The sequence below is a fragment of the Salmo salar genome, chromosome ssa02, assembly GCF_905237065.1.
Source record: "Salmo salar chromosome ssa02, Ssal_v3.1, whole genome shotgun sequence".
Taxonomy (NCBI): Eukaryota; Metazoa; Chordata; class Actinopteri; order Salmoniformes; family Salmonidae; genus Salmo; species Salmo salar.
This window is the reverse complement of record NC_059443.1, coordinates 37,735,952-37,760,612: the sequence shown is the minus strand read 5'-3', so window position 1 is coordinate 37,760,612 and position 24,661 is coordinate 37,735,952. Positions and strand designations below refer to the sequence as shown.

The window sequence follows — 24,661 nt, the reverse complement described above, 5'->3', positions numbered from 1 at the left end:
TCTCGTTCTCTCTCTCTCTCTCTCTGCCTCTCTCCCTCTCTCTCTCTTTCTCTCTCTCGTAATCTCATAATCAACCTTAAACTTTAGTCAACCTTTTTAGCCAAGTAATTAATTGAGAACAAATTAAATCTCCCTATCTATCCATCTCTCTCCTTCATTGAAAACTCTATCTCTTTTAGCTTTTCCAAACTCCTCTTTACTCCCTCCACTTGCCAGCAACTAGTGCCTTGGGCCTGTCTGCTTGATTTCCTCTGTTCTCTTCCTCTCAGCCTCTTCCTCTCAGCCCCCCCCCCCCACACACACACACACAAAGGGATCACCAATCTCCACACACTTATTTCTGTCCCTGTTCAGTCCTTAGGAGGAGTATCTCTCTGCATGTCAAACAAGCCTATCAGAGAGCCAAGGATCAAACAGACCAGAATCAAGGGACTTCTTGGTGCTCCAATTGTAGGCTGTATTCGGATCTCCCAAAGCCTAGCGTAGCAACTCAGTCTACATTTAAAGCCAATCCCATTGACCCAATACAAGAACAAAGTTCATACCGGCACATCCTGTGAAACGTTTTAAAACATTTAGCAACGGAAAACATAAATGTGTCTTTCTTATTGGACAAATCCAGTTAATCCCTCCCTGTTTTAGTCCATTTGGTGCATAATGAACACGACCCTGAACCAACTCATTTTGAGTCTAGTGTTTATTTCAGGTCGTGAAAAAAACACATTGGAGTACTTCTCTTCTGCTTCCTGCAAAGTGGTGTTTTATGAGCCTTTCTGTGCCCTGCCGCTTTGATCCATTTCCTTCTATTTCATTCTCCCGTGTGTGTGTCACCCCTAATGCTGGAGCTGATTTCCACAGGCTGATACCATCGTCCCCCTTGACTGCACCCAATTGTGAGCTGGCAAACTCTATTCTACTCTACATGTCACTAGCTGTATTGTCTGCTGTCCATGTATTGATGGCTCCACAACCTCTAAATACACCGGGAGATTTGTTAACGCTGGGACTCGGTATTGTACATGACGTTTGACGTTTATCATCAGGTCTCTACCATCTTCTTCTCTCGTTCCCTGATGTCAGGGTGCCGATGCTCTGAACACCGAAACCAAGTCATGTTAGATGTAGAACATGAGACCGCCTTCGCCTCTTAATTCAACTGAAATCAGTGCAATAAGTTGCATTGGTACGGAATACATTAGTACTGTATATTGCCTGGCTGTGTAGTGTTTTGATAGTTGTAGAATATAAGAAAATACATGTTTATCTCCCTCCCTATCTCCCTCCCTATCTCCCTCAGTTGTCCTATGGCTCCAGCTCTCCAGCCTTGTCCAACAGGAACCGCTTCCCCACCTTCTTCCGCACCCACCCCTCGGCCACCCTCCACAACCCCACCAGGGTACGCCTCTTCCAGAAGTGGAAGTGGACCAAGATCGCTACCATCCAGCAGACCACAGAGGTCTTCACTTCGGTCAGTACACTCTCTCCGTCTATCTCTTCTCTCCGCGTCTCTCTCTCGCTCTGTTTCTATCGCTCTGTCTCCGTATCTCTCTCTGTCTCTGCCTGTCTCTCACTCTCTGTCTCGCACTCTGTGTCGGTCTCTCTCTCTCTCTAATCTTTCTTCCACAGCCTCCTCTTCAGTGACTCTCCCACATCTTAATGAGCAAATGAGTGTGTGGGAGTGGGTGTGTGCGTACGTGTGACTTATATGTGGTATGATAGTCTTTTAAGTATTCAATCCCACGATTGATCGTGGATTTCTGAAGTAATTTGTTGGAATATTGGTGGTGAGAAATATTGATCAGGCAATACATCGCTCTGAGCGACCGGGTGGATGATGTGACTCTTGGGTTCTTTCCTCTAACGGAGGTTAATGATCTCCCTCTTCCTTGAGCTTTACTTTTCTCTATCTCTCCTCTTTCCTCTCTCTTTCCCTACGTCTTTTCCTCTTTATCTTCTCCCCTTCTTTCTGCCTCTCTTTTTGTCTCTTTTCCTACCTGTCTCTCTCTCAAATGATCTTTCTCTTTCTCTCCCACTGTCCTTTATTATCTCTTTCCTATTTTACTCGCACATTTCTTGTGCCTTTCCTCTCTCCTTTTCTCACCCCTTCCATCTTTCTTTCAATCTCTACCCCTCACTTCTCTCTTTCTATCTTCCCCATCCCTTCTCTCTTTTGTCTTTCCTTCTCTGTTCTCTCTTCCTTCTCTGTTTCTATCTACCTCTTCTCTTCTTCTCTCATATAGACTCTGGATGATCTGGAGCAGAGGGTGAAGGAGGCTGGGATTGAGATCAGTGTGAGACAGAGCTTCCTCACTGACCCGGCTGTCGCTGTCAAGAACCTCAAGGTGCTTTGATGAAATATTCAATGGGGGGCTGCTGTTGCTCTCCCCTGCTCACAGTTGCGCCTGTTAGCAAAGTGAGGTGATTTAATACAGGAAATGAATGCAGGAGGATAATTAGCACAGCCAACTGCCAGCCTTTGAAGTGCCGAGCTAGCTAGCTAGCAGAGTTGTACCATAGAATTGGAATAGTCAAAGTGTAAAGGCTTGTATCATTATTATTGAGCTATGTGAATGTATTTTCATTACAATGGCTTAAATCATTGTGCTTGCTGTCATTGAATAGCGTCAGGATGCCAGAATAATTGTGGGTCTCTTCTATGAGACGGAAGCCAGGAAAGTGTTTTGCGAGGTGAGTGTTTTAAATCATTCAATTATCGGGCTATTAAATCATCGAGCTATTTATAGCTATTGACCTCTATTGTATCTTGAACCTCTATTTGAACAAATTACCATTTTTATTTAATGAATTCTTATTTGTACTGTGGTGATGATGTAGCCTTGAGAAGCAAAGAATATTTCTGTGTAATTAAGTATTATTTAACAGACAATTAAGTGTTTCATCTTCTTCTTTTCTGTCTATTTTCCAAATGTCTCTCTCTCTCTCTCTCTGCCCTTCTCTTTTTTCCTATTTTATCTCTCTTTCACTTTCTCTCCCCTCTCTCTCTCTCTCCCTCCAACTCTCTCCCTCTATCCTCCAGGTATTTAAGGAGAAACTGTATGGGAAGAAATATGTCTGGTTTCTGATTGGCTGGTATGCTGATAACTGGTTCAAGATCAAAGACCCGTCCATCAACTGCACCATCGAGAACATGACAGAGGCGGTGGAGGGCCACGTTACCACGGAGATCGTCATGCTCAACCCCGAGACCGTCCGCGGAGCCTCCAACCTGGTGAGAACATCTGGGCCGGATCTCGCGCTGATCCAGGATCAGGTCCCCCAAGTCCATGTAATGTTATTGATTATGATCCGCATTCCAACCTGGTGAGCAACATGTGTTCTCCATCTGGTCATGTTGTCCCTTCAATTTCACATGCTGCCAGCTTAGCGGTTGATTAGTTTCATATACCTTCCTCTACCTGCAGAGCGGTGGCTTGATGTGCTTCTGCAATAGTACACTCTAGGGGCCCTTTAGGCCCTTCCACACTGCATGTTCTTAGCCCAGGGCAGAGACACATATTTCGACATTTATATGAAATAAATGTCCCTGGTCCAGGTCTATCCCTAATAATATTACACTTAGGTGACAATGGAACTCTGTGATTGGTTAGCCCCAAAAAGCTGGCGTAAAAGTTGTCTTAGCCCTGAGCTAAGTACACTACCTTTTGAGTTCAAAGGCTAGTAATACGTAACCATTACACAGTGCTTGAGGCTCCAGTATTGCCTAAATCTAAGTTGACCCTAATGCAACTAACATAGTGATTTTAATTATATAAATGTCATACTAATGAGTTTGATGGACAGTAGTTCAGATTGAAAGCCACACGAATGGTGACCCTCATTTATCAACTCCTCCCCTTCCCTATGTCTGGTCCAATCAGACCTCACAGGAGTTCCTGGGGGCGTTGATGAACCGGCTGGGGGGTAAGAACCCGGAAGAGACGGGGGGCTTCCAGGAGGCCCCTCTGGCCTATGACGCTGTCTGGGCCCTGGCCCTGGCCCTCAACAAGACTGTGGCCCCTCTAAAGGCCAAAGGTCGCAGGCTGGAAGACTTCAACTATAACAACCATGACATCACAGCAGAGATCTACCGCGCCCTCAACACCAGCTCATTTGAAGGCGTGTCTGTGAGTACAGGAGGGAGGGTCCTCCAGTAGAATATGCTAGGGCCATGTTCATTAGGGCACAAAATGTTTGAAAACCTTTTGCAATGGAAAACACATATGAGTGTTTCTTATTATACAAGTCCAGGTAGTCCAACCCTGTTTGGAGGATTAACACACCTGATTCAACTACTAAACTTATCATCAAGTCCAGGTAGTCCAAACCTGGTTGGAGGGTTAACACACCTGATTCAACTACTAAACTTATCATCAAGCCCTTTGGTTAGTTGAATATGGTGTGTTGGGTTGGAGCAAAAGCATGCATACCCTATTTGTCCCAGGACAGGATTGAAGAACACTGCACAGTAAATTGCACATGTGTAATCTATGTATTGGCTCATTCAATACGTCTAAATGGATGACAGTAGATTTCTGACTTGATGTAGCACTTGTCTGGGTTTTTTTCTCCTTCAGGGTCATGTGGTGTTTGATGCCCAGGGTTCCAGGATGGCTATGACCCTTATTGAGCAACTGCAAGGTAAAGTCATCTATCATCATTTCAAGCATATTTCAGCATTTCCTTGTTCTGGACATCCTACAGCAGTAAAAAACAACGACAACAAAAAACCATGGACATTTTATTGCTGTGCGACTGAATGTCAGTCAGTCCAGTCATTCATCAAGATCAAGGCAGTCTGCTGATGCTTTTCTTTCTTTCCCTCCGTTCTCACTCGTGTTTATTTGAGAGCAAAGCATTTTTAGGGGCGATTGCTGTGCAGTTTGTTTCATTGTCCTATAATTGCATGTGCAAAACGTGTTGGTTTATAAATGTGTTGAGTCAAGTCTTCAGTCTAATTGGAACAGGCCTGGATCAAAGCTAAGGTGGCGGATTATTTTGTACCTCTGTTCTTTTTGGAGCCCTAATGGATAAAAAAATGATAATCCTACTTCTTCCTGCATGCACTGGGTAGCATTTCGCGTGCTACAGTGCTAGTGACGGGGTCGGGTAATTTGGTTAATACATTGAAAGCCTTGACTTGAATTTGTGAATTATTCTATTCCAATCAGTATTCATGGTTAAGGATGCCACATACTCGTTCTCTCCCTCTGTCTTTCTTTCCCTGTTGTAGCTCTGTATCGGTCCCTCTTTCTGTATCATCTCTATCTCTTCGTTCCACTTTTCCCTCTTTTCTCTATTTGTGGATTTGAAATGTTCTGCCCTGCACTTCCATAGCTTTCTTTTCATAATGATGTTTTGATCTGTCGTTCATTTTCAAAGTGTTCTATTGTTTGTTGTCGTTTGAACCCATCATAACCCAAGGACATTATGTAGGCAGGAAATAAAGATGATTTGAGAAGATATTAATTGGACCCTCTCTCCGTCTCGCTGTGTAGGAGGCAGTTATAAGAAGATTGGATACTACGACAGCTCTCAGAAGAATCTCTCCTGGTTCGGCAATGATGTGTGGATAGGTGCGGCGGAGATGATTACATTGTCTTTGTCAGGCTTCCTGTGTATGTCTCTCTCTGTGGGTGGGTGGGTGGGTGTGTGTGTGACTGTCTCACTGTGAGTCATCTATGTAACCATCTATCTCGTTCCCCTCACATTAGACCTACTGTTACGCCCACTGTTTCTCTAAGCCCGCGCTGCCCCCATCCTTCATTTCCATGTTAGACAAATCACCACTTCTGGCTTTAAAAGCAATTATTTGGGCCCTCAACCTCCTTCACCCAGAATTAGTTTACACCCACAGCCCAGTGGCCAGACCATGGCAGTCAGGAAAGCCTGACTCCACCCACACTTCTTCACTTTGGGAAAGCTCAACATCCAACACAGCCACAGAGATTGACACAGTCTGCAGAGAAATGCTATTACTGTTGATTTGCTTCAGCCACACCAAGACAAATGTTGAGGTTCAGTTGTTTACTGGCCCAGCCCTCCCTTGAGAGGTGACACACTTGTGCCTGGGCTTAGAATTACTGCACCGCTAGTCAATCGTGCATGCTTGTTTGGTGGTCTTACTGTTCTATAGTGTGACAGGAGTGAGCTTGGTGTGATGTAGGTTTACAGAGGTGAGGATGGTTTGTTCCAGAGGTGATGGACTGAAGTCTAGTTTTCTGGAGAGTGATAGAGGTTAGTTTGTTCCAGAGGTGATGGAGTGGAGTCTAGTTTTCTGGAGAGTGATAGAGGTTAGTTTGTTCCAGAGGTGATGGAGTGGAGTCTAGTTTTCTGGAGAGTGATAGAGGTTAGTTTGTTCCAGAGGTGATGGAGTGGAGTCTAGTTTTCTGGAGAGTGATAGAGGTTAGTTTGTTCCAGAGGTGATGGACTGAAGTCTAGTTTTCTGGAGAGTGATAGAGGTTAGTTTGTTCCAGAGGTGATGGAGTGGAGTCTAGTTTTCTGGAGAGTGATAGAGGTTAGTTTGTTCCAGAGGTGATGGAGTGGAGTCTAGTTTTCTGGAGAGTGATAGAGGTTAGTTTGTTCCAGAGGTGATGGAGTGGAGTCTAGTTTTCTGGAGAGTGATAGAGGTTAGTTTGTTCCAGAGGTGATGGAGTGGTGTCTAGTTTTCTGGAGAGTGATAGAGGTTAGTTTGTTCCAGAGGTGATGGAGTGGAGTCTAGTTTTCTGGAGAGTGATAGAGGTTAGTTTGTTCCAGAGGTGATGGAGTGGAGTCCAGTTTTCTGGAGAGTGATAGAGGTTATTTTGCTATAGAGGTGACAGTGTTAAGTTTAGTTTTATTTATTTCACCTTTATTTAACCAGGTTGGCAAGTTGAGAACAAGTTCTCATTTACAATTGCGACCTGGCCAAGATAAAGCAAAGCAGTTCGACAACTTACAACAACACAGAGTTACACATGGAGTAAAACAAACATACAGTCAATAATACAGTAGAAAAATAAGTCTATATACAATGTGAGCAAATGAGGTGAGATAAGGAAGGTAAAGGCAAAAAAAAGGCCATGGTGGCAAAGTAAATACAATATAGCAAGTAAAACACTGGAATGGTAAATTTGTAGTAGAAGAAAGTGCAAAGTAGAAATAGAGATAATGGGGTGCAAAGGAGCAAAATAAATAAATAAATACAGTAGGGGAAGAGGTAGTTGTTTGGGCTAAATTATAGATGGGTTATGTACAGGTGCAGTGATCTGTGAGCTGATCTGACAGCTGGTGCTTAAAGCTAAAAAGGAAGATAAGTGTTTCTAGTTTCAAAGATTTTTCTAGTTCGTTCCAGTCATTAGCAGCAGAGAACTGGAAGGAGAGACGGCCAAAGGAGGAATTGGCTTTGGGGGTGACCAGAGAGATATACTTGCTGGAGCGCGTGTTACAGGTGGGTGCTGCTATGTTGACCAGTGAGTGGAGCTTTACCTAGCAGGGTCTTGAAGATGACCTGGAGCCAGTGGGCTTGGCAACAATTATGAAGCGAGGGCCAGCCAACGAGAGCGTACATGTTGCAGTGGTGGGTAGTATATGGGGCTTTGGTGACAAAACGGATGGCACTGTGATAGACTGCATCCAGTTTGTTGAGTAGGGTATTGGAGGCTATTTTGTAAATGACGTCGCCGAAGTCGAGGATCGGTAGGATGGTCAGTTTTACGAGGGTATGTTTGGCAGCGTGAGTGAAGGATGCTTTGTTGCGAAATAGGAAGCCAATTCTAGATTTAACTTTGGATTGGAGATGTTTGATGTGAGTCTAAAAGGAGAGTTTACAGTCTAACCAGACACCTAGGTATTTGTAGTCGTCCACATATTCTAAGTCAGAACCGTCCAGAGTAGTGATGCTGGACGGGCGGGCAGGTGCAGGCAGCGATCGGTTGAAGAGCATGCATTTAGTTTTACTTGTATTTAGGAGCAGTTGGAGGCCACGGAAGGAGAGTTGTATGGCATTGAAGCTCGTCTGGAGGGTTGTTAACACAGTGTTCAAAGAAGGGCCAGAAGTATACAGAATGGTGTCGTCTGCGTAGAGGTGGATCAGAGACTCACCAGCAGCAAGAGCGACATCATTGATGTATACAGAGAAAAGAGTTGGCCCAAGAATTGAACCCTGTGGCATCCCCATAGCAACTGCCAGAGGTCCGGACAACAGGCCCTCCGATTTGACACACTGAACTCTGTCAGAGAAGTAGTTGGTGAACCAGGCGAGGCAATCATTTGAGAAACCAAGGCTATTGAGTCTGCCGATGAGGATGTGGTGATTGACAGAGTCGAAAGCTTAGGCCAGGTCAATGAATACGGCAGCACAGTATTGTTTCTTATCGATGGCGGTTACGATATCGTTTAGGACCATGAGCGTGGCTGAGGTGCACCCATGACCAGCTCTGAAACCAGATTGCATAGCGGAGAAGGTGCGGTGGGATTCGAAATGGTCGGTAATCTGTTTGTTGACTTGGCTTTCGAAGACCTTAGAAAGGCAGTGTCACGAGTTACTAGGAGTGGTGGTAGAGTCAAGCGCAGAGAGCAGTGGTGAAGATAAATGACTTTTATTCTTCCCGGCACAAAACGGTCAACGCCAAAACCAACGGGCGCGTAAAACAAATGACCAACCCAAATACAATGGGCAAAACAGTCCGGAGAGAGAATAACAGTACGTAAGCCAGCCCCTCCAAAAATAAACACAACAGTAAACGTAATCCCGCACAAACCTGGGCGGGCTAAGCAGGCTTAAATAAAACACAAATCAAGAACACAATAGGGAATAGGTGCAACCAATAAGACTAAACAAACAGAAAAGGAAAGGAAAAAGGGATCAGCAGTGGCTAGTAGGCCGGCGACGACGACCGCCGAGCACCGCTCGAGCAGGCAGGGGAGCCACCTTCGGTGGGATTCGTGACAGGCAGGGCAGGGTAGGATAGATATAGGTCTGTAACAGTTTGGGTCAAGAGTGTCCCCTCCTTTGAAGAGGGGGATGACAGCAGCTGCTTTCCAATCTTTGTGAATCTCAGACGACACGAAAGAGAGGTTGAACAGGCTAGTAATAGGGGTTGCAACAATTTCGGCAGATAATTTTAGAAAGAAAGGGTCCAGATTGTCTAGCCCGGCTGATTTGTAGGGGTCCAGATTTTGCAGCTCTTTCAGAACATCAGCTGAATGGATTTGGGAGAAGGAGAAATGGGGAAGGCTTGGGCAAGCAGCTGTGGGGGGTGCAGTGCTGTTGACTGCAGTAGGGGTAGCCAGGTGGAAAGTATGGTCAGCCATAGAAAAATGCTTATTGAAATTCTCAATTATAGTGGGCTTATCGGTGGTGACAGAGTTTCCTATCCTCAGTGCAGTGGGCAGTTGGGAGGAGGTGTTCTTATTCTCCATGGACTTTACATTGTCCCAGAACTTTTTTGAGTTTATGTTGCAGGAATCAAATTTCTGCTTGAAAAAGCTAGCCTTGGCTTTTTTAACTGCCTGCACACTCTTAGAAAAAGGGTGCCAAAGGGTTCTTCAGCTGTCCTTATAGTAGAACCCATTTCGGTTCCATGTAAAACCCTTTTTGGTTTCAACCATCTTGGGTTCCATGTAGAACCCTCTGCGGACATTCGAAGAACCCTTTTCGATTTTAGATAGCACCTTTTTGTATAGTAACAGAGGTGAGTCTAGTTTACTGGAAAGTCACAGCCCAATGGGCAAAACTGGTTGCCACGTCATTTTCCACGTCATTTCAACAACAACATCAAAAATGACGTTGAATCAAAAAGTCATCAACGCTTTTTCACCCAACTTTTAACCTAAATCCAATGGTGAAATTCTTTGTTGATTTCATGTTGGTTTCACGTTAGTTGACGACTCAATCAAATGTAAATAGAAACTAGACATTGAACTGACGTCTGTAACTAGTGGGAGAGGTACGAGGTTAGTTTGTTATAGAGGTGACAGAGTATATTTTTTTGCTATAGACATGACGGATTTGAGTTTAGTTTGTTCTAGAGTTAACAGAGGTGAGTTTAGTTTGTTCTAGAGTTAACAGAGGTAAGTTTAGTTTGTTCTAGAGGTAATGAAGGTGAGTTTAGTTTGTTCTAGAGTTAACAGAGGTGAGTTTAGTTTGTTCTAGAGGTAATGGAGGTGAGTTTAGTTTGTTCTAGATTTAACAGAGGTGAGTTTAGTTTGTTCTAGAGGTAATGAAGATGAGTTTAGTTTGTTCTAGATTTAACAGAGGTGAGTTTAGTTTGTTCTAGAGTTAAGAGGTGAGTTTAGTTTGTTCTAGAGGTAATGAAGGTGAGTTTAATTTGTTCTAGAGGTAATGAAGGTGAGTTTAGTTTGTTCTAGAGGCAATGAAGGTGAGTTTAGTTTGTTGTAGAGGTAAGGAAGGTGAGTTTAGTTTGTTCTAGAGGTAATGAAGGTGAGTTTAGTTTGTTCTAGAGGTAATGAAGGTGAGTTTAGTTTGTTCCAGAGGTAATGAAGGTGAGTTTAGTTTGTTCTGAAGGTAACGAAGGTGAGTTTAATTTGTTCTAGAGGTAATGAAGGTGAGTTTAGTTTGTTCTAGAGGTAATGAAGGTGAGTTTAGTTTGTTCTGCAGGTAACAAAGGTGAGTTTAGTTTGTTCTAGAGGTAACAGAGGTGAGTTTAGTTTGATGTGACATTAGAGCGTTGGACTAGTAACCGAAAGGTTTCAAGATCAAATCCCCGAGCTGACAAGGTAATCCCCGAGCTGACAAGGTAATCCCTGAGCTGACAAGGTAAAAATCTGTTGTTCTGCCCCTGAACAAGGAAGTTAACCCATTGTTCCTAGGCTGTCATTGAAAAGAAGAATTTGTTCTTATCTGACTTGCCTAGTTAAATAAAGGTAAAATACAAAAATATAAAAAAAATGTACAGTGGCAGAGGCGAGTTGGTTCTGCTGTGGAGGTTATTGTTCTCTTAACTCTCCTGTTCTCCATTCTGTTTACCCCTTGTCGAATTCCTCCCTCACTTTCTCGCTCTCTTCACTGTCGCTCCTAACAACCACTTTAGCTCAGCTGTCTTCCTAATCGCTGTGGCAACTATTACAGAGCTTGGTCTCCATGGCAACACCCTGTCCTGATTCCTTGATCAAGGACGGAGAAAGGTTTAAACAGTGCAAACACATCAGCTGACAGGACAGTGCTCGTTCGCTCTTCAATGCACAGAAAAACACATCTTCAAACAGACGTCACTCTGTTCTCAGACAGCATGTCTCAGATGTCACTTCAGGCAAGTCAGTGGTGTGACCGCCAAAACAAATGTGAGCGCCCTGGTATTGTGACACCCCTGGGGCTCGACACTGTGTCACCCTCTTCCTGACATGGACACGTCCCCACACACTGACACAAGTCTATGTCACTGTCATCACCCTTACATAAGGACACAGTGACACCCACACTCTGAGCAGCTGTCAGGATCTGCAGTCAGGGCTGGATTTAGACAGACAGGGGGATACAGAGAGAAATCGAGGACAGATAAAGTCAGTCAGCTGCACTTTCAACCATCTCCAACCTTGAAAGAACCAATTGCTATTTTCTTGGTTACTTTTTAGTTATGCACATGGTTTGAGATAATTAGGGTGAACACGTCCTGATTTCCACATCTATCCTCCTTTTTTATTCTCAATTTCTGCACCTTGTTGTTCATTGAAAATCAGTGAGAGCAACACAATAATGTATACTGGTTACTGTGTAAATTGATTGTGCCAATTTCGTTTGATCCTTTAGGTTAGTATCTGTAGAGGTTACTGAGCATAGTGCCCTCCCTGATTCTCAAATTCGGATTTTGATCTTAATTCAAAACATAATTGTCCTTTTGCCGAGTTTTGTTCTGAGTGACATCAAGTACAGTACTGTAGACAGGCATAATCTGCCCTCTCTTTAAGGCATGGATGGACTAACCTCTGTCCTGCCTCTCTCTCTGTCTCTCTCTCTCTCTCTCTCTCTCTCTCTCTCTCTCTCTCTGTCTCTCTCTCTCTCTCCCTCTCTCTCTCTCTCTTTATCTCTCGCTGTCTCTCTCCCTCCCCTCTCTCTCTCTCTCTCTCTCTCTCTCTCTCCCCCTCTCTCTCTCTCTCTCTCTCTCTCTGTCTCTCTCCCTCTCTCTCTCTCTCTCTCTCTCTCTCTCTCTCTCTCTCTCTCTCTCTGCTCTCTCTCTCTCTCTCTCTCTCTTTATCTCTCGCTGTCTCTCTCCCTCCCTCTCTCTCTCTCTCTCTCTCTCTCCCCCCTCTCTCTCTCTCTATCTCTCTCTGTCTCTCTCCCTCTCTCTCTCTCTCTCTCTGTCTCTCTCCCTCTCTCTCTCTCTTTCTCTGTTCAGGCGCCGGGCCCCCGGCTGACTCGACGATAGTCATTGAGGAGTTTAGGTACCTCTCTCAGAAGCTGTTTGCTGCTGTGTCTGTCTTCGCTGGTCTGGGCATCCTGCTGGGCATCGTCTGTCTGACCTTCAACATCTACAACAGCAACGTCCGGTGAGATTAGAACTTCATCTTGCACATTTAAGCAACACCGTCATCGTAGATAAGAATTTGTTCTTAACGGACTTGCCTAGTTAAATAAAAGTTCAATTCAAAAATATATTTCAAAGAAAAACACTGGCTACAGCATGCAATTCATCAACAACTTCATTGGCAATCACGCTGGGTCGAGTATGATTGTCCTCCTGGTGGGTTCTGCTCGTCGGTCTCCAGATGGCTGTGGGCAAGTCATATTCACGTTTATGTGGACGTATGTCATAACACTTGGCGTAAATGTCTCCAATCCATGCAAAATGCCTCATCACTTTACATTCAGTGACAGACGATGTCATGTCTATGACATTATTTTGATGCTGTAAAGTGTTGCGGACAGTGCATGTGAAACAGTCCCTTTGTGGGTTTTGTGCCAGGTACATCCAGAACTCCCAGCCCTACCTGAACAACATGACAGCAGTGGGCTGTATGATGGCTCTGGCTGCTGTGTTTCCCCTGGGGATCGACGGACACCACATCCACAGGTCCCAGTTCCCTGTGGTCTGTCAGGTAACACAGCTTAAGCCTTGGGAATAGGTTGTTGTCGCCATCTTCTAGTGCTACAGTAGATGGATGTGCTGGAATGGCTTGTCAGGAGAAATTCTTTCTCTCTCTGCCTCTCTCTATTTCTCATATTCCTTATCTCTCTCTCTCTCTCTCTCTCTCTCTCTCTCTCTCTCTGTCTCTCTCTCTCTCTGTCTCTCTCTCTCTCTATCTATCTATCTATCTATCTATCTATCTATCTATCTATCTATCTATCTATCTATCTATCTATCTATCTATCTATCTATCTATCTATCTATCTATCTATCTATCTATCTATCTATCTATCTATCTATCTATCTATCTATCTATCTATCTATCTATCTATCTATCTATCATCTCTCTCTCTCTCTCTCTCTATCAATACAATTTTGCTTTATTGGCATAATAAAAATAGCATTTGTATTGCCAAAAAAGTAAAAATAATGAATCAACAAAATCTCTCTCTCTCCCTCTCTGTCTAGTTCCGTCTGTGGCTGCTCGGCCTGGGCTTCAGTTTGGCCTATGGCAGCATGTTCACCAAGATTTGGTGGGTACACAATCTCTTCACAAAGAAGGAGGAGAAGAAGGAGAAGAGGAAGGTAAGCCTTTGAAGAGGGCTAGAGGAGGGAACAGGGAAGCTCCAGAGTCTACAGTACTGAATGTGTGGTGCTGGCAGATAAACAATCCCCTTCAACTTTAGAGTAAGGTTACATAAGCCTCTGGGAGATGTGCTTTGCTCTGCATGTTAAAGTATCTCTGTATATTCTCTATTCTGGGATATACTGCAGTACAGTAGAGTAGAGTACAGTACAGTAGTGTAGAGCAGAGTAGAATAGAGTACATTACAGTAGAATAGAGTACAGTAGAGTAGAATAGAGTACAGTAGAGTACCTTCTATTATACTCTACTCTGGGAGAGTAGAGTATAATAGAATAGAGTACACTAGAGTACCTTAGAGTAGAGTACAATAGAATAGAGTAAAGTGGAGTACAGTAGAGTAGAGTAGAATAGAATACAGTAGAGTAGAGTAGAATAGAATACAGTAGAGTGCAGTAGAGTACAGTAGAGTAGAATATAATACAGTAGAGTAGAATAGAGTAGTATAGAATAGAATACAGTAGAGTACAGTAGAGTAGAATATAATACAGTAGAGTACAGTAGAGTAGAATATAATACAGTAGAGTACAGTAGAGTAGAATAGAGTACAGTAGAGTAGAGCAGAATACAATACAGTAGAGTAGACTAGAGTACAGTAGAGTAGAATACAGTAGAGTACAGTAGAATAGAATACAGTAGAGTGCAGTAGAGTAGAGTAGAATATAATATAATACCGTAGAGTACAGTAGAGTAGAATAGAGTACAGTAGAGTAGAATGGAGTACAGTAGGGTACAGTAGAGTAGAGCAGAATACAGTAGAGTAGAGCAGAATACAGTAGAGTACAGTAGAGTACAGTACAGTAGAATACAGTAGAGTACAGTAGAGTACAGTAGAGTAGACTAGAGAACAGTAGAGTAGAATAGAATACAGTAGAGTACAGTAGAGTAGAATAGAGTAAAGTAGGGTACAGTAGAGTAGAGCAGAGTAGAATAGAGTAGAATAGAGTACACTAGAGTACAGTAGAGTAGACTAGAGTACAGTAGAGTAGAATAGAATACAGTAGAGTGCAGTAGAGTACAGTAGAGTAGAATATAATACAGTAGAGTAGAATAGAGTAGCGTAGAATATAATACAGTTGAGTACAGTAGAGTAGAATATAGTACAGTAGAGTACAGTAGAGTAGAATATAATACAGTAGAGTAGAGTACAGTAGAGTAGAATAGAGTACAGTAGAGTAGAGCAGAATATAATACAGTAGAGTAGACTAGAGTACAGTAGAGTAGACTAGAGTAGAGTTGAATAGAATACAGTAGAGTACAGTAGAGTAGACTAGAGTACAGTAGAGTAGACTAGAGTAGAGTAGAATAGAATACAGTAGAATAGAGTAGAGTAGAACGCAGTAGAGTACAGTAGAATAGAATACAGTAGAGTGCAGTAGAGTACAGTAGAGTAGAATATAATATAATACTGTAGAGTACAGTAGAGTACAGTAGAGTAGACTAGAGTACAGTAGAGTAGAATAGAATACAGTAGAGTACAGTAGAGTAGAATAGAGTACAGTAGGGTACAGTAGAGTAGAGCAGAATACAGTAGAGTAGAGCAGAATACAGTAGAGTACAGTAGAGTACAGTACATTAGAATACAGTAGAGTACAGTAGAGTACAGTACAGTAGAATACAGTAGAGTACAGTAGAGTACATTAGAGTAGACTAGAGTACAGTAGAGTAGAATAGAATACAGTAGAGTACAGTAGAGTAGAATAGAGTACATTAGGGTACAGTAGAGTAGAGCAGAGTAGAATAGAGTAGAATACAGTAGAGTACAGTAGAGTAGAATAGAGTACATTACAGTAGAGTACAGTAGAGTAGAATAGAGTACATTACAGTAGAGTACAGTAGAGTAGAGTACGACAGGCTTGAAACAGACGGGAGTCACACAGACACACGTACGCGCACCCAAATTAACGTACACACATACACACACACACACACACACACACACACACACACACACACACACACACACACACACACACACACTCACACGCATACAGAGAGATACCGACACACACACTCATACCCGTGATGCGCACACTATCAACTTGATTATGTATGCACGTGTGTGTCCTCTCTAAGATAGTATGTCCTTTCTAAGATAGTATGTCCTCTCTAAGATAGTATGTCCTCTCTAAGATAGTGTCCTGAATCTGGGAAAACACTGCCTGTGTGCGATGTGTTGTGGGAATTCTTCTAAGACCTAATCAGAAGAATGAGAGATTAAGCCATTTATGGAGCATTTATGAATATGTATGAGTATTAAAGTTCCATGTGGAAATCCAACCTTGGGGGGCTTTATTAGTTGAGCCAATGCAAGACGAATCAAGTTGACTTTCAACTCTCTTTAATGGCCATGCAAGGGCAATTTGCCAAAGAGCTCTGTGAAACTGCTTTAAAAAAGTTTCCAAGTCAGAATATGGCAAGACTAGTGAAGGCAGTCAAATCATTTCATGCACTTGAATAGAAGAGGTGACAAGGTCTATGTAATACGGTTTGGTTATGCATGGGGTGAACGGTTGCAGGGCTAGAAGTAAGTCAGAATTAAGTGATGGAAAATGAAGAAGCATGTTGTTTATTTTGCTTACATCATTTTTGGACCACATTTCTTCTTGATATGTTACGCATTCAAAAAACACTGTTGTGCATATAGCATCCACTGCCTAGTAACTCCTCAATTTACACAATATTTGAACGTTATTGTCTAAATGCCAATGAATTTATGTGTGTTTTATTTAACCAGGGGAGCCCATTGACATATGAATCTCTTTTTAAAGGGAGCTCTGATAACTTAAGTATTCTGTGCTGATACACGTATACAATACTGTATTCTGTTGGCAGTTTATCTATTGGATGCTTGTGGACTCACTGCATTACCCTTGGTCCTTGGATTGTGATTGGTTCTCCTGTATCCCTGCAGCACCTGGAGCCATGGAAACTCTATGCAACAGTTGGAGTGTTACTAGCCATAGACATCTTGTCACTCATGATTTGGCAGATTGTGGATCCGTTACACATCACAGTGGAGGTACAGTGACACTGTCATATCGGTCATACCCCTGGACTTTTTCCTAATGTTGTTGTGTTACAGGCTGAAGTCAAAATTGATTAAATAGATTTTTTGTCAATACCCCAAAATGACAAAATGAAAACATGTTTTTAGATTTTCTTTTGGCACATTTATTGAACATTTTATACAGAAATATCTCATTTACATAAGTATTCACACCCCTGAGTCAATACTTTGTAGAAGCACCTTTGGCAGCGGTTACAGCTGTGAGTCTTTCTGAGTACGTCTCTAAGAGCTTTCCACACCTGGATTGTACAACATTTGCCCATTATTCTTTTCAAAATTCTTCAACTCTGTCAAATTGGTTGTTGATCATTACTAGACAACCATTTTCAGGTCTTGCCACAGATTTTCAAGCTGATTTCACTCGGCTACTCAGGAACATTCACTGTCTTCTTGGTAAGCAACTCCAGTGTAGAGTTGTGTTTTAGGGTACTGTTCTGCTGAAAGATTAATTAATCTCCCAGTGTCTGGTGGAAAAAAGACTGAACCAGATTTTCCTCTAGGATTTTGCCTGTGTTAGCTCCAGTCCTTAATGATTTTCAAGCATACCCATAACATGATGCAGCCACCACTATGCTTGAAAATATGGAGAGTGGAATTCAGTAATGTGTTGTATTGAATTTGCTCCAAACATAATACTTTGTATTCAGGACAGAAAATGTAATTGCTTTGCCACATTTTTTGCAGTATTGCTTGTTGCAAACAGGATGCATGTTTTGGAATATTTTTGATTCTGTACAGGCTTCCTTCTTTTCACTCCGTCAATTAAGTTTGGGCGGCAGGTAGCCTAGTGGATAGAGTGTTGGGCCAGTAACTGAAAGGTTGCTGGATCGAATCCCTGAGCTGACAAGGTAAAAATCTGTCGTTCTGCCCCTGAACAAGGCAGTTAGTCCACTGTTCCCCGGTAGGCCGTCGTTGTAAATAAGAATTTGTTCTTAACTGACCTGCCTAGTTTAATAAATAAATAAAAATAGTGGAGTAATAACATTGTTGATCCATCCTCAGTTTACTCCTATCACAGCCATTAAACTCTGTAACTGGTTTAAAGTCACCATTGGCCTTATGGTGAAATCCCTGAACGGTTTCCTTCCTCTCCGGCAACTGGGTGTATTGTGACTGGGTCTATTGATACACATTCCAAAGTGTAAGTTAATAACTTCCCCATGCTCAAAGGGATATTCAATGTCTGCTTTTTTCATTTTGACCCATCTACAAATAGGCTTCTTTGCAAGGCATTGGAAAACCTCTGTGGTCTTTGTGGTTGAATCTGTGTTTGAAATTCACTGCTCGACTGAGGAACCTTACAGATATATGTGGGGTACAGAGATGAGGTAGTCATTCAAAAATCATGTTCAACACTATTATTGCACAGAGTCCATGCAACTTTACTACTGAACTTATTTAGGCTTGCCATAAAAAAGGGGTTGAATACTTAAGACATTTCAGCTTTTCATTTTTTATTAATTTGTAAACATTTCTAAAAACATAATTCCACTTTGATATCATGGGGTATTGTGTATAGGCCAGTGACCAGAAATCTAAATGTAATCCATTTTAAATTCAGGCTGTAACACAACAAAATTCAGTATTCGAAAGGCACTCGCACATCTGAGCTATCTTTTTTGCAGGGGCAGTTGAATAACAGAAAATATAAGAAACCTGCACACCGCTCTTGATAGTATCACTCTTCTTTAATGAGCTTTTATGTATCGGCCACACGGCCTTCGTCAGGCAGTAACACAACAAAATGTGGAAAAAGTCAAGGGTGTGAATACTTTCTGAAGGCACTGTACTCTATGTGGTATTAGCTTTCGTATGTTAGCACTGTCACATGTCTAGTGTTCAACAAAAGATTATTGCTTTGATGTCAGTCATCTTATTGTTCATTTACTTTCTACTTGTCAGTTTTAAATGTAATGTATTGCGGATATCACACGGAATGTTGTTCACTCTGTCTCCCGTTCTCTCTCACTTCCCCTCTCACTTCCTCTCTCTCTCTCCCGCTCTCTCTCCCTCTCTCCCTGTCTCTCTCCCTGTCGCTCTCCCTGTCTCTCGCCCTCTTTCTTTCTTTCTTTCTTTCTTTCTTTCTTTCTTTCTTTCTTTCTTTCTTTCTTTCTTTCTTTCTTTCTTTCTTTCTTTCTTTCTTTCTTTCTTTCTTTCTCTCTCCCACTTTCTCTCTCTCTCTCACACTTCCTCCCCCCACCCTCTCTCTCTGAGTAGAAGTTCACTAGGGAGGCCCCTAAAGGAGACTTGGATGTCCTGATTCAGCCCCTCCTGGAGCACTGCACTTCAGAGAAGATGAACACATGGCTCGGTATCCCTCCTCTATTCCTTACTCCTTCTCTCTTATCAGTACTTCTCTCTCACACTCCCTTGTTCCCTCTTTTTTTGTTCACTCTCTCACTCCCTCAATCCCCAGTCCATTCATTGTAAATGAAACACTCCTCGTATCTCAGCGCCCCACATTAGCTTTCTCTCTTTTTCCTCCACTCCTCTCACTCACTCAAGTCAGTCATTCCCTGCCTTTTATCTTTCCCTCATATACTTTCATGTTATCTTCTCCTTTCATTTGTCTTTCTCTCACTATTGCCATACTCCCTCTCTTCCTGACAGTGGCAGCTCTTCTGAATGCATAATACTGTCAAATTCAAATAATATAGCTCACAAACTGTGCCATTGCCCCATAGCATTCCCTCTCTGTGCTATGCAAATATATTGTCAACCCCACTGAGCGACGTAATGAAAGAACAATGGACACTTGGACAGAAGAAATAAAGGGGGAATATGCATTACCTTTAGTCAACTGCCTAACATCACTCCATCGTCTTCGCTTTCCATCTCTCTCTCTCTCTTTCTCTCTCATTCTGTCTCTTTCTCTCGCTCTCTCTCTCTCTCATTCTGTCTCTCTCCCACTTTGTCTCTCTCTCTCTCTCTCCACCAGGTGTAGTGTATGGCTACAAGGGACTGCTGCTGTTGCTGGGGATATTTCTGGCCTACGAGACCAAGTCTGTTTCCACGGAGAAGATCAATGACCATCGAGCCGTGGGGATGGCTATTTACAACGTGGCTGTGAGTCTCAACCATCACAGGGGGAGTGCTCTGGTTTTCCGCTCTGCATTTTAGGCAGTCCGTCGAGCGAATGAACTCAAAGCAACAATTAACTATTGGTAGAAAGGTGGCAGGGGCTAGGCATTGTCTCAGTGTGGACATGAGATTCAATGATGTATTAGTGCATAATGATAACATACGGCTAAGACTTGTTATTTCTGGTGGTAAGCATGTGCTCATAAATGTATTTTTGGCGCTAAAGCAAAACGTTAGTGCTATACTTAAACAATCATTTGAATTTGATTTGAATCAGTGAATGATCATCACCTATAGAGGCATTTAAGCTTCACTTTAACTGATATAGCAGCGATAACATACAGTACCATTGCACCATCTAAGTTTTGCAAACAAGTAGCCATAGCCATTCGGTAACCCTCACACAGGTGAGCAAATCCATTAAATGTCTGGTAATGTAGACTGTTGCTGGAACAAACCACTGCTCTTACACAGGCAACTTTTTTTTTAGAACTTTAGCTTTAGGCTGGGTTTCTATTTCTGCTCAACAATGTGCAAACAATTTAGTACTCTCTGAACAAGGATTTACATAATTGCCAGAACTTGCCCAGATTCCCATCTCAAAACAGCTTAATGAGGAACCGAAACACTTATGACTGAAAACCACCCACAGTTTTACTTCTTTTGACTGCGCATTTGCTGGGCGGTTATGCAAGTATGAAGTCGATTTCTTTTTTGCCAAGCAGAGGAAAGAACATTTAATTGATCAGTCATTCATATAGCTTGATGAAATCGTTAAACACAGCTGCAGGTCCGAACAAAGGGAAAGCTTAGATGTTGATTTAACCATTTCATTTAATTGTGTATATTTCGTGGTGTAATACACAGAGATAAATGAGACAATTCCCTCCAATAATGGTGCCCCATATGAGGTAGAATCCTTTAAAATGTCAATATTTATTGTATCTGCAAAGGCCTCCTTGTTGGGAAGCAGAAAGCTTTTGTAAGGCTTGATATTGTGATGATGTGCCAGTATGGTACTGCTAACCTGCTACTTCATCTTTGAGTTTTTAATGATGTTTTCATATTGGGAACCTCGTTGGAATGATAAGCAGTAGCCGAGCGCTTTTTTAGATCTTATTTTCCTCTCTCACCTCTCTCTTGATATTTACCTCTTTGTTTCTCTCAATCTCTCTCACTCTCTCTCTCTCTCGCTCTCTCTCTCAATCCCCCCGTCTCTGCAGGTGTTGTGCATGATCACGGCTCCCGTCACTATGATCCTCACGTCACAGCAGGATGCTTCCTTTGCCTTTGCCGCTCTGGCCATAGTGTTCTCTGTCTACATCACCCTGGTGGTGCTCTTTGTGCCCAAGGTACAGTATACTGTATAGAACAGGGCTGTGTCCCAAACGGCACCCTATTCCCTTTATAGTGCGTTACTTTGGACCAGGGCTCTGCTCGAAAGTAGTGCACTGTATAGGGAATAGGGTGCCATTTGGGACGTAGCCTAGGACTGAGTAATTTAGCAGCAGTATTTAATGTACACTTGCATCAGCACTCGAAACAAAGTCTCAATACTTTCTTCAATGTTAACATTTCCAAATTCACATATAGTATATGGTTCTTCTCTGTCTCTCTGGCTGTGTAGAGTAAAGCTCTATTCTATTCTAGATGCGCAGGCTGATTACACGTGGTGAGTGGCAGTCAGAGCAGCAGGACACGCTGAAGACCGGCTCGTCCACCAACAACAACGATGAGGAGAAGTCTCGCCAGCTGGAGAGAGAGAACCGTGAGCTGCAGAAGATCATACAGGAGGTACGGTACACACTTTATGATGCACCTTAGCAGTCAACATAGAATCACAATGCATCTAGATTGAAATATGTCTAATACGTATAATATCCATCTGAATTATTGGAACTAGTAATCAATCATTCAACCAATCTTTATCATACAGGTGGTACTACAATACACACTCACTTTGATACCATAGATATCAAAATATAATCAAAATGCATTTATTAAAATACATCTAATACCTCTGAATTATTTGACCTAGCAATCAACCAATCAATCTTTCCAATCATTCATTTTTATTATATTTTACTAAGAGATACATTTGGTTTGATTAATACATGATTAATACATGATGAATACATGTCTAATTCATGCTCAATTAATGCGTAATAAAGGATTCCTCTTTACACATGTGTCCAGTATTAATAAGACCTCTTCCTCTTCCGTGCTCTCAGAAAGAGCAGAGGGTATCGGAGCTCCGCAACCAGCTGGTTGAGAGACAGGCCCTGCGCAACCGACGACGGCCCTCATCCGGCACCAACCAGAACCACAGCAACCCGTCCCCGCCCTCTTCCCAGCCAGACCCCAAGTCTCTCCTGCCCCCACCCGGTTACCCCAACCCCGCGTCAGACAATCACTCCTCCTTACCCCCCTCTTTCTCCAACTCCTCCAACCTGTACCAGGCGGACAGCAAGATAAGTCGCAACCACTGTCACAACAGCCAGATCCCCCTGCTCTACAAGTGAAGGGGTGGGGGGTGGGGTGCTAGAAGAGCCCAGAGCCTACAGAGGAACGAACACACATGGAGGCAGTGTGACTTTCACTTGTTATGGGAAAAGAGCACAAGCTACTGACATTGACAGAGTGAGTGGAGGCACACGAACCCCAGGTAACACCAGTCTTTCTCACAGTCTATCTCACTGTGGGAACCTGAAGCACTTGTGACTAGTACTACGAGTTATTGAATAAGAGACAAGCACATTCCAGAGTAACCCTCAGTCTACTTGTGGAGACAAAAAATGGACAGATCTCCCTTTTTCATTCCTCCTCTATCCTCCTTCCCTTTGTTTGTTTTCTCGTTCTGTTGTGCAGATGTATCTAGGATCTCCGGGAGGACTTTGTGTAGTGCGTGTGTTTGCTCCTTTTTGACTCCCGTCTCTGCATATTTGTCTTCGGTTTGTTGAAATAGCGAAACACATGGTAATTGATTAATATTGTTATTACATAATGTATGATATGTTATGTCATGGATTCAATGTTGTGCCCTATATTTAGTTCTATATTTTTGGGGGGTAAAGGGGTGGAAACTGTTCAAATGCAATGAGTGGAAAAAAAACAGCACAGTTTCCCAGTGGATCCAATTTACTGGATTTCATATCAAAACGCCATCGAAACTCAAAGTGTAAAGTCATCCTAACTGAAAGTGAAATGCCAACATTATAGCCATATACAGTAGAGGGTTTTGGAATGGACAACCCTCATTTTGGGACAATAGCAAGATTTTTGTGGATGTTTTGCTGTACACATATTCAAGTACAGCTTTGTATCTTCAATCACATTTTTGCTGTTATATGCTCTTGAATATACGAAACCCATTTGATAAGAAAATAGTGTAATATGATATGTAACCTAATCAGTTTTCTATGTATCATCCTTTTAAACGTTTTCAATTGGACTTGAATGGATATGTTCCGACAATTAGAATTTTCTTGGACACGTTATAGATATTCAAAGGAAGCACACCCTCTTGAAGATTTTAAATGGCATATTTATTATGCATCATTCTTCCCGCCCTTTTTATTTTCTTTGTCAACAACTGTTTTTCCTTAAAGACAATCTGAATATAAATGTAAATGTGAGTGTACATGCTTGTCACCCGTTGGTCTTATAGTTGACATTTCTTCCGAATTTCCCCTCCGATTTTAGCTTTGTACAACTACATTTGTGAATGTGATGACGAGGAATATATGTAACGGTATATGGATAGGATTCTGACATGCGTATACAACAGTTAATATATATGTACAATCTCATTTATTAGCAATTCGTCAAAATGTATGAAGCAATGATATAACACAGCTTAGTTGGCAAGTAACGTAAGAGATGTTACTTTTCCAAATAGCATTATCTCATGTTGCACTATAGTTCAAAACAAAGTTTCAGGTCGGGATTTTGTTGCCATTCTAATAACATACTGTAGCTCAGGGTATCGGAAAGTGAGATATGCAACTTCTCCATAGGAAATTATTGGATGAAATAGTCAATATTTATTAACTGTACATGGACGACATTGGGTAATATTGTAATATATGTATGCGAAGATTATTTAGAGAAATATACTCTTGCACATGTATGAATATACACTGACTGTACAAAACATTAGGAACACCTTCCTAATATTGAGTTGCAGCCCCTTTTTGTCCTCAGAACAGCCTCAATTCGTCGGGAAATGGCTGTACAAGGTGTTGAAAGCGTTCCACAGGAATGCTGGCCCATGTTGACTCCAATGCTTCTCACAGTTGTGTCAAGTTGACTGGATGTCCTTTGGGTGGCGGACAATTCTTGATACACACAGGAAACTGTGGTGAAAAATCCAGAGCGTTGCAGTTCTTGACACACTCAGACTGGTGTGCCTGGCACCTACTACCATACCTTGTTCAAAAGCACTTAAGTCTTTTGTCTTGCCCATTCACCCTCTGAATGGCTCACATACACAATCCATGTCTCAATTGTCTCAAGGCTTAAAAATTATTCTTTAACCTGTCTCCTCCCCTTCATCTACACTGATTGAAGTGGATTTAACAGGTGACATCAATAAGGGATCATAGCTTTCACCTGGATTCACTTGTTCAGTCTATGTCATGGAAAGAGCAGGTGTTCCTAATGTTTTGTACATGCAGTGTATATAACTGGATTTGAAGATATTTGTATACACTATATTTACTATTTTAAATGTTGATATATTTCAGATTATATGCATTCAAATATATGGATAATCATAGTAAAATAAACCCATTGTTTTTCACTGAA

The 24,661-nt window shown here is 42.2% G+C and overlaps 1 protein-coding gene across 1 annotated transcript in view; it reads left to right on the top strand.

Moving 5' to 3' along the window:
* Nucleotides 1-24,661, top strand: part of LOC106582320 (gamma-aminobutyric acid type B receptor subunit 1-like) — a 48,290-nt gene extending 23,629 nt beyond the window's left edge. The window contains exons 9-24 of the mRNA XM_014165313.2: nucleotides 1,298-1,468; nucleotides 2,241-2,342; nucleotides 2,623-2,688; nucleotides 3,038-3,229; nucleotides 3,879-4,124; nucleotides 4,575-4,638; nucleotides 5,496-5,573; nucleotides 12,333-12,483; nucleotides 12,900-13,032; nucleotides 13,530-13,646; nucleotides 16,619-16,726; nucleotides 18,992-19,085; nucleotides 19,713-19,840; nucleotides 21,079-21,207; nucleotides 21,506-21,649; nucleotides 22,087-24,661. Coding sequence (XP_014020788.1) covers nucleotides 1,298-1,468; nucleotides 2,241-2,342; nucleotides 2,623-2,688; nucleotides 3,038-3,229; nucleotides 3,879-4,124; nucleotides 4,575-4,638; nucleotides 5,496-5,573; nucleotides 12,333-12,483; nucleotides 12,900-13,032; nucleotides 13,530-13,646; nucleotides 16,619-16,726; nucleotides 18,992-19,085; nucleotides 19,713-19,840; nucleotides 21,079-21,207; nucleotides 21,506-21,649; nucleotides 22,087-22,377 — 2,214 coding nt within the window. The 3' untranslated portion in view covers nucleotides 22,378-24,661. The remainder of the gene's footprint in view (nucleotides 1-1,297; nucleotides 1,469-2,240; nucleotides 2,343-2,622; nucleotides 2,689-3,037; nucleotides 3,230-3,878; nucleotides 4,125-4,574; nucleotides 4,639-5,495; nucleotides 5,574-12,332; nucleotides 12,484-12,899; nucleotides 13,033-13,529; nucleotides 13,647-16,618; nucleotides 16,727-18,991; nucleotides 19,086-19,712; nucleotides 19,841-21,078; nucleotides 21,208-21,505; nucleotides 21,650-22,086) is intronic.